The sequence below is a fragment of the Ylistrum balloti genome, unplaced genomic scaffold (assembly GCF_031769215.1).
Source record: "Ylistrum balloti isolate Yb309-2 unplaced genomic scaffold, AGI_CSIRO_Ybal_v1 Utg371646, whole genome shotgun sequence".
NCBI classification, from domain to species: domain Eukaryota; kingdom Metazoa; phylum Mollusca; class Bivalvia; order Pectinida; family Pectinidae; genus Ylistrum; species Ylistrum balloti.
Genome location: NW_026782837.1, coordinates 1 through 9,723, shown reverse-complemented (window position 1 = coordinate 9,723; position 9,723 = coordinate 1). Strand labels below are relative to the sequence as shown.

At 30.6% G+C, this 9,723-nt stretch overlaps 1 protein-coding gene across 1 annotated transcript; it reads left to right on the top strand.

Annotated features, from left to right (window-relative positions):
- Window positions 1–5,825: 5,825 nt before the first annotated feature.
- LOC132563243 (uncharacterized) lies at window positions 5,826–8,764 on the top strand (the record flags this gene model as incomplete). The annotated part of the gene is made up of 4 exons (XM_060227998.1): window positions 5,826–5,904; window positions 6,429–6,535; window positions 8,176–8,302; window positions 8,644–8,764. Coding segments are annotated over exons 1-4 (434 nt in total), but the record flags the coding sequence as incomplete, so codon positions are not given.
- Between the last annotated feature and the right edge of the window lie 959 nt (window positions 8,765–9,723).

Sequence of the window (9,723 nt, the reverse complement as noted above, 5' to 3'; positions counted from 1 at the left end):
AGACACAATAACTTTGTAACAGCTTCAACAGTGAGCAAATCCACACCAAGGACTATGTGTGTGATTTTCATAGCAAAATCTAATGTTCAGTTTTTTTCTAATAACTGTGTCAAACCTGCTCTAGACCAATCAAATTGATCCGAACTCCTTGAGTATCAAGTATGTCTGTACTTTCTGTGTTTAATTGAAACATAATTGAATGCAGTTAAACACATTCTTTGTTTGGAAAAGTAAGTTTTAGGACAGACTGAACAAATGACAGACATGTTGATGTGTATGTAAGTTATATGGGTGTTAAAATGTCACATTGAGTGAATTTTGATGTGTACACATATTGTTGTGATGTTTGGAATATCTGTGATTTCCTAGTGTTAGGAAATACACATATGACAAATCTGCTTCTTAAGTGTTGGTTTTCTTTTTAATAACAACACAAATTGTGTAAGGGGAATAACTCATAAACATTTGGCATTAGACATCTAAAAAAAATGTGTAATCCTTTATATAACTAGTGAGTGACAACTGATTTATGTTTCAATTCAAAAAGGGGAAACTTGCTGTCAAACCTCATAAGGAGACAAAATCATAAACAAGCATAATGATTATTTGAGGGTTGTGGAGGGCTAGTCCTTTTTATCAGAATGTACAAACCTGATTTCTTGAAAGTATATCACAAAAGTGTGTACAGAATAGTTACAGTAAGGGTACATGATAATTATAATTAGGACCCCTGTGATAAACCATCAACACACAATAAACTATAATTAATTTGTACACATGTGTGGACATTATAATTATCAGCTGTCTTGTCAAACTTGATGTCCTTTAAAAACCATAAAAACTTAACTTTGTGTTTTCAGTTAAATAATACTCTTTTGTTGTAAACAATTTGTGTTTCAAATTATCAAAGCACAATTTGTGTGTACATAAAAAGTATATTCCTCAACCCTTATAGTTATCAGGACCAAATACAAATTGTGTGGTTATAGAGCAGGTTTCAATTATAATTAAAAAATTATAATTATCAGGTTTGACCACACTTTGTGTGGTTATTATAATTATCAGGTTTGTACACAATTTGTGTGGTTATTATAATTATCAGGTTTGTACACAATTTGTGTGGTTATTATAATTATCAGGTTTGTACACAATTTGTGTGGTTATTATTTATCAGGTTTGTAATTATAATTATCAGGTTTGTACACACTTTGTGTGGTTATTATAATTATCAGGTTTGTACACAATTTGTGTGGTTATTATAATTATCAGGTTTGTACACACTTTGTGTGGTTATTATAATTATCAGGTTTGTACACACTTTGTGTGGTTATTATAATTATCAGGTTTGTACACACATTATTATCAGGTTTGTACATTTGTGTGGTTATTATAATTATCAGGTTTGTACACACTTTGTGTGGTTATTATAATTATCAGGTTTGTACACACTTTGTGTGGTTATTATAATTATCAGGTTTGTACACAATTTGTGTGGTTATTATAATTATCAGGTTTGTACACAACTTTGTGTGGTTATTATAATTATCATTTGTACACACTTTGTGTGGTTATTATAATTATCAGGTTTGTACACAATTTGTGTGGTTATTATAATTATTTTGTAGGTTTGTGTGGTTATTATAATTATCAGGTTTGTACACACTTTGTGTGGTTATTATAATTATCAGGTTTGTACACAATTTGTGTGGTTATTATAATTATCAGGTTTGTACACACTTTGTGTGGTTATTATAATTATCAGGTTTGTACACAATTTGTGTGGTTATTATAATTATCAGGTTTGTACACACTTTGTGTGGTTATTATAATTATCAGTTTGTGTGGTTATTATAATTATCAGGTTTGTACACACTTATATAATTATCAGGTTTGTACACAATTTGTGTGGTTATTATAATTATCAGGTTTGTACACACTTTGTGTGGTTATTATAATTATCAGGTTTGTACACAATTTGTGTGGTTATTATAATTATCAGGTTTGTACACACTTTGTGTGGTTATTATAAATTATCAGGTTTGTACACAATTTGTGTGGTTATTATAATTATCAGGTTTGTACACACTTTGTGTGGTTATTATAATTATCAGGTTTGTACACAATTTGTGTGGTTATTATAATTATCAGGTTTGTACACAATTTGTGTGGTTATTATAATTATCAGGTTTGTACACACTTTGTGTGGTTATTATAATTATCAGGTTTGTACACACTTTGTGTGGTTATTATAATTATCAGGTTTGTACACAATTTGTACACAATTTGTGGTTATTATAATTATCAGGTTTGTACACAATTTGTGTGGTTATTATAATTATCAGGTTTGTACACACTTTGTGTGGTTATTATAATTATTATAATTATCAGGTTTGTACACACTTTGTGTGGTTATTATAATTATCAGGTTTGTACACAATTTGTGTGGTTATTATAATTATCAGGTTTGTACACAATTTGTGTGGTTATTATAATTATCAGGTTTGTACACACTTTGTGTGGTTATTATAATTATCAGGTTTGTACACAATTTGTGTGGTTATTATAATTATCAGGTTTGTACACACTTTGTGTGGTTATTATAATTATCAGGTTTGTACACACTTTGTGTGGTTATTATAATTATCAGGTTTGCACACTTTGTGTGGTTATTATAATTATCAGGTTTGTACACAATTTGTGTGGTTATTATAATTATCAGGTTTGTACACACTTTGTGTGGTTATTATAATTATCAGGTTTGTACACAATTTGTGTGGTTATTATAATTATCAGGTTTGTACACACTTTGTGTGGTTATTATAATTATCAGGTTTGTACACAATTTGTGTGGTTACACACACTTTGTGTGGTTATTATAATTATCACACACTTTGTGTGGTTATTATAATTATCAGGTTTGTACACACTTTGTGTGGTTATTATAATTATCAGGTTTGTACACAATTTGTGTGGTTATTATAATTATCAGGTTTGTACACACTTTGTGTGGTTATTATAATTATCAGGTTTGTACACAATTTGTGTGGTTAATAATTATCAGGTTTGTACACAATTTGTGTGGTTATTATAATTATCAGGTTTGTACACAATTTGTGTGGTTATTATAATTATCAGGTTTGTACACAATTTGTGTGGTTATTATAATTATCAGGTTTGTACACAATTTGTGTGGTTATTATAATTATCAGGTTTGTACACAATTTGTGTGGTTATTATAATTATCAGGTTTGTACACACTTTGTGTGGTTATTATAATTATCAGGTTTGTACACAATTTGTGTGGTTATTATAATTATCAGGTTTGTACACACTTTGTGTGGTTATTATAATTATCAGGTTTGTACACAATTTGTGTGGTTATTATAATTATCAGGTTTGTACACAATTTGTGTGGTTATTATAATTATCAGGTTTGTACACACTTTGTGTGGTTATTATAATTATCAGGTTTGTACACAATTTGTGTGGTTATTATAATTATCAGGTTTGTACACACTTTGTGTGGTTATTATAATTATCAGGTTTGTACACACTTTGTGTGGTTATTATAATTATCAGGTTTGTACACACTTTGTGTGGTTATTATAATTATCAGGTTTGTACACAATTTGTGTGGTTATTATAATTATCAGGTTTGTACACAATTTGTGTGGTTATTATAATTATCAGGTTTGTACACAATTTGTGTGGTTATTATAATTATCAGGTTTGTACACAATTTGTGTGGTTATTATAATTATCAGGTTTGTACACACTTTGTGTGGTTATTATAATTATCAGGTTTGTACACACTTTGTGTGGTTATTATAATTATCAGGTTTGTACACACTTTGTGTGGTTATTATAATTATCAGGTTTGTACACAATTTGTGTGGTTATTATAATTATCAGGTTTGTACACAATTTGTGTGGTTATTATAATTATCAGGTTTGTACACACTTTGTGTGGTTATTATAATTATCAGGTTTGTACACACAGGTTTGTGTGTGTTATTATAATTATCAGGTTTGTACACAATTTGTGTGGTTATTATAATTATCAGGTTTGTACACAATTTGTGTGGTTATTATAATTATCAGGTTTGTACACAATTTGTGTGGTTATTATAATTATCAGGTTTGTACACACTTTGTGTGGTTATTATAATTATCAGGTTTGTACACACTTTGTGTGGTTATTATAATTATCAGGTTTGTACACAATTTGTGTGGTTATTATAATTATCAGGTTGTGTGGTTATTATAATTATCAGGTTTGTACACAATTTGTGTGGTTATTATAATTATCAGGTTTGTACACACATTTGTGTGGTTATTATAATTATCAGGTTTGTACACAATTTGTGTGGTTATTATAATTATCAGGTTTGTACACAATTTGTGTGGTTATTATAATTATCAGGTTTGTACACACTTTGTGTGGTTATTATAATTATCAGGTTTGTACACAATTTGTGTGGTTATTATAATTATCAGGTTTGTACACACTTTGTGTGGTTATTATAATTATCAGGTTTGTACACACTTTGTGTGGTTATTTTAATTATCAGGTTTGTACACAATTTGTGTGGTTATTATAATTATCAGGTTTGTGTGGTTATTATAATTATCAGGTTTGTACACACTTTGTGTGGTTATTATAATTATCAGGTTTGTACACACTTTGTGTGGTTATTATAATTATCAGGTTAGAACACTTTGTGTGATTATTTTCTATGATTATCAAGTTTGACTATAATTGATGTATTTGTATCAGCCTCATATTTATATAATACATATGTTTATATAATTCATATGTTTATATAAAGTCACTTTTTTACATGTTTATTTATATATATGAAGTTTAGGTTTTGAATGAGCTTCGAGATAAAATTTTATTTTCATTAGGTTTAAGTACTGAAGAACTGGAGCACTTGGCTAGTCCATCCAGAACTGTTATCAAAACATCCCGACGAGATCTCCCTTTTGTAATATCAGAAGTAAGTCCCTCACTTTCATAGCACTAGATCTGCTTAGGATTTCTTTAAAAGTCTTTTCACAAGGAGGATAAATTTTGTAAACACAGAGTTATCTCTCTTAGATCAACTATAATTTTGGAAAAGAAACCTGTCTTTTATGCCATCATAGGATGTGTATATGTATGTGTGTGTGTGTGTGTGTTTATATGTGTGTGTGTGCGTGTTATGTGTGTGTGTGTGTGTGTGTGCATTTATGCATGCATGTTTTTGAGGAGGGGGATGTATATCATTGCTCATGTTTGACCAGATCTTGTCTCGTAAGCCACATTGCATTGAGTCTCATTCCGATTCTTCAACAAGTTAATTGCAAGACTAATTAAACAGAGATTTCAAATAATTTTCCTGTTCGAATAAATGTTCAAAAACCTTCAAAAACACATGTACAATGTACTCTGACTTGTGATGCAATATAAAATACAAATAAGACGCTTTAATTTAATTCTTCAAAGTGAAAACAATCAATTTGTTCTAAGAAAGCATTCACTATCATCATTATTGACTAAAAGCTGATAGATTAGTTCAGGTTTAAATTTGAAATTTCAAATAGCTAACACCTGTTAGTGGGCTAACTCATTCTGCACTTTAGGTTTTAGTTAGATTTGTAGTATTAATACATGAACTAATGTATTACATATTTCAAACTTGTAGAAGTCTTTGTTTACAAAACTAACAAGTTTTAAGCAATAGTTTAGAGCAGACAAAAGTTATCATTTTGGTGATTAATTAGATACTACAAACTTATATGTAAATCAGGGATGTGATGGAGGGACAACGGTCGCTGGTACCATGGTCATAGCCAACTTGGCAGGCATCGCTGTATTTGTCACAGGAGGAATTGGTGGCGTTCACAGAGGAGTGGAAGCCAGTAGGTCTTCAGATATTGTCTGAGAAAATCATTTGATAATGAAGGCAATGGATATCTCGGCAATCGATAAAGCTACTAATTAATTAAAGCAATAAAAACAGATATCAATATACAGTTTTCTACTAACAGTAAATATTTATGCTATACTTTGGAAATAGCAAAGAGAATTTTTTTTAATTTCTAAAAAATACTTTCATTGAAATATAAAAATTTCATTGAGTTTACCAAGGTTACTTGTATGTAACAGTGTTGTTTACCTTTCTTTAAGTTTTGTTATACACAAAGATACTTGTATGTAACACTGTTGTTTACCATTCTTTATGTTTTGTTATACACAAAGATACTTGTATGTAACACTGTTGTTTACCATTCTTTATGTTTTGTTATACACAAAGATACTTGTATGTAACACTGTTGTTTACAATTCTTTATGTTTTGTTATACACAAAGATACTTGTATGTAACACTGTTGTTTACCATTCCTGGAAACTAGCTATATATGTTGTTTATTTATCTTTATACAGCTATGGACGTGAGTGCTGACCTGACAGAGCTGGGTCGGACACCGGTCACTGTAGTATCCTCTGGGGTTAAATCAATACTAGACATTGCCAGGACTTTAGAATTCCTTGTGAGTAAATATATTGTGATGATAAAGTAAATAGAGTTATTAGATTTTGATGATAAAGTATATATATAGAGTTAATAGATTGTAATGATAAAGTTCGCAGAATTAATAGATTGTGATGATAAAGTATACAGAGTTAATAGATTGTGATGATAAAATATATGTAGTGTCAATAATTTGTGATGATAAAGTATACAGAGTTAATAGATTTTGATGATAAAGTATATAGAGTTAATAGATTGTGATGATAAAATATATATAGTGTTAATAGATTGTGATGATAAAGTATATAGAGTTAATAGATTGTGATGATAAAATATATCGAGTTAATAGATTGTTATGATAAAGTATAAAGTGTTAATAGATTGTGATGATAAAGTATATAGAGTTAATAGATTGTGATGATAAAGTATATATAGATTTAATAGATTGTGATGATAAAATATAAAGAGTTAATAGATTGTGATGAAGTATATATCAGTTTTTGGTTCACCAAGGCAATGGTGAGGCGTCTATTCTCCATCCAGCATCTGTCGTCTCTGAACTTTTTACTAGACATAAATGACTGAACAAATTTTGACCAAATTTGGTGAAAAGTATCCTTGGGAAGATAAGACAGTTTTTTATGGATGTTGGTTCATGACCCCATGGGAGGTGAGGGGCTGGGCTCAAAAGGAGAAATTTTGTTCTTTAAAATCCTACTCCTTCTGTATGAATGAATGGATATTGCCTAAACTTAGTTTGAAGTATTCTTGGGTGAAGGGGAATCAGTTCTATATAAACAATGTATTCCGCCCCACTGGTGCTGAAGGAAAAGTGTGGCACAATTGGGGTAATGTCTTAAAAAATTCTTCTGTACAAGGATATTGTCCAAGTTTGGTCTGAAGCAATTTTTATGAATAGTGAATCTGACATCTGTTTTTGATCACAAATCTGGGACCAGAATAGGGAAATTTATCAGAAATCATTTTTATATCCTTCACAACAAAGATAGAGGGTTTGTACTGGCATCACATTGTCTCTGTACATCTGACTGTAGAAAAGTTTGTCTAGAAAACTCCTCCAGAACTACTGGATTGATTTTAAACCTCATGAAACTACAATGGATTGTTGGGTACATGTGTAAATGTGAATGCTACTTTTTTTAGCATGATATTGGTTGCCATGATAATCAGTCAATATAAATAGGATTTTGTTTCCAATTTTGGTCTGGACAAGTTTTCCTAAACTTATGTATCATGTCCATGCAACAAGAAATGTGTGATTGCTTAAATAATGTGTCATATGAACAGGACTTTCATTTAACGTCATGTCTGTACAACTCCACCTAAACTTCTTACATGTGTTTTTGAGGAGTTCTAATTTTCACTACTTCAATTGTGAAGGAAATAATATACCAAAGACCATTGAAATAACTAACTATTCTGTATAATTCTACTGTCAATTTCACATTTAGCTGGAGAAGTTAAAATCCATAATACTAGAAGTTTACCTCAAAGCTCTACCCTAAAAGAAGTCATTTGCCCTTAATTAAAATATTTTCCCAAGAACACATCAGTATTCAGCAGATTGTTTACCTGGTAATTCATTCTGTCTGCGTATTAGTAGAAGTTTTTCATCAGTCTTCATATTTTCTTCCTTAGGAGACACAAGGTGTTTGTGTGGCAACTTATGGTCCTAGTAGAGACTTCCCTGCCTTTTTCTCACCACGAAGTGGACTTTTGTCCCCATACAATGTTGAGGACCCAAGTAGTGCAGCCAGACTGATAGGTAAGTAAGGTTGAAGAGTAAATCTGTGGTTTACAAGTAAGATATGATTAGATGTAATCTAAAGGTATTGAATGGTATTTGTATAGAAATTATATAGTCAGTGACTTAAAAAATCAGTAGTATTTTGGCAAAGGCTGAAGAAAGACAAAAATAGCTAAACTATGGCTCGTCACTTTTTTTTGTATACAAAGAAGAAAACACAGCCCCCTCCCTTAAAAAAAGACCATCTAAAAGTGAACAGGCTGTAGTGTTTCCATCTGCATTTTGAATATTTTCTAATGTGGTCAGCATGCAACTTATAGCGGTGATTCAGAATGTAAATTTGTGATTTGTGTGACTAGATAGCCATGAGAGACTTGGTGTTCAGAGTGGAGTCCTGATAGCCGTCCCTGTACCGGAGGACCAGGCAGGCCAAGGAAAACTTATAGAGGATGCCATACAGATAGCTGTGACAAAGGCAAGGTAATTATCAACATTAATTTATAGCTGTGACAAAGGCAAGGTAATTATCAACATTAATTTATAGCTGTGACAAAGGCAAGGTAATTATCAACATTTATTTATAGCTGTGACAAAGGCAAGGTAATTATCAACATTTATTTATAGCTGTGACAAAGGCAAAGTAACATATCAACATTTATAGCTGTGACAAAGGCAAGGTAATTATCAACATTTATTTATAGCTGTGACAAAGGCAAGGTAATTATCAACATTTATTTTTAGCTGTGACAAAGTCAAGGTAATTATCAACATTAATTTATAGCTGTGACAAAGGCAAGGTAATTATCAACATTTATTTATAGCTGTGACAAAGGCAAGGTAATTATCAACATTTATAGCTGTGACAAAGGCAAGGTAATTATCAACATTTATTTATAGCTGTGACAAAGGCAAGGTAATTATCAACATTTATTTATAGCTGTGACAAAGGCAAAGTAATTATCAACATTTATTTATAGCTGTGACAAAGGCAAGGTAATTATCAACATTTATTTATAGCTGTGACAAAGGCAAGGTAATAATCAACATTTATTTATAGTTGTGACAAAGGCAAAGTAACATATCAACATTTATAGCTGTGACAAAGGCAAGGTAATTATCAACATTTATTTATAGCTGTGACAAAGGCAAGGTAATTATCAACATTTATTTACAAAGTCAAGGTAGCTGTGACAAAGGCAAGGTAATTATCAACATTAATTTATAGCTGTGACAAAGGCAAGGTAATTATCAACATTTATAGCTGTGACAAAGGCAAGGTAATTATCAACATTTATTTATAGCTGTGACAAAGGCAAGGTAATTATCAACTGTGACAAAGGCAAGGTAATTATCAACATTTATTTATAGCTGTGACAAAGGCAAGGTAATTATCAACATTTATTTATAGCTGTGACAAAGGCAAGGTAATTATCAACATT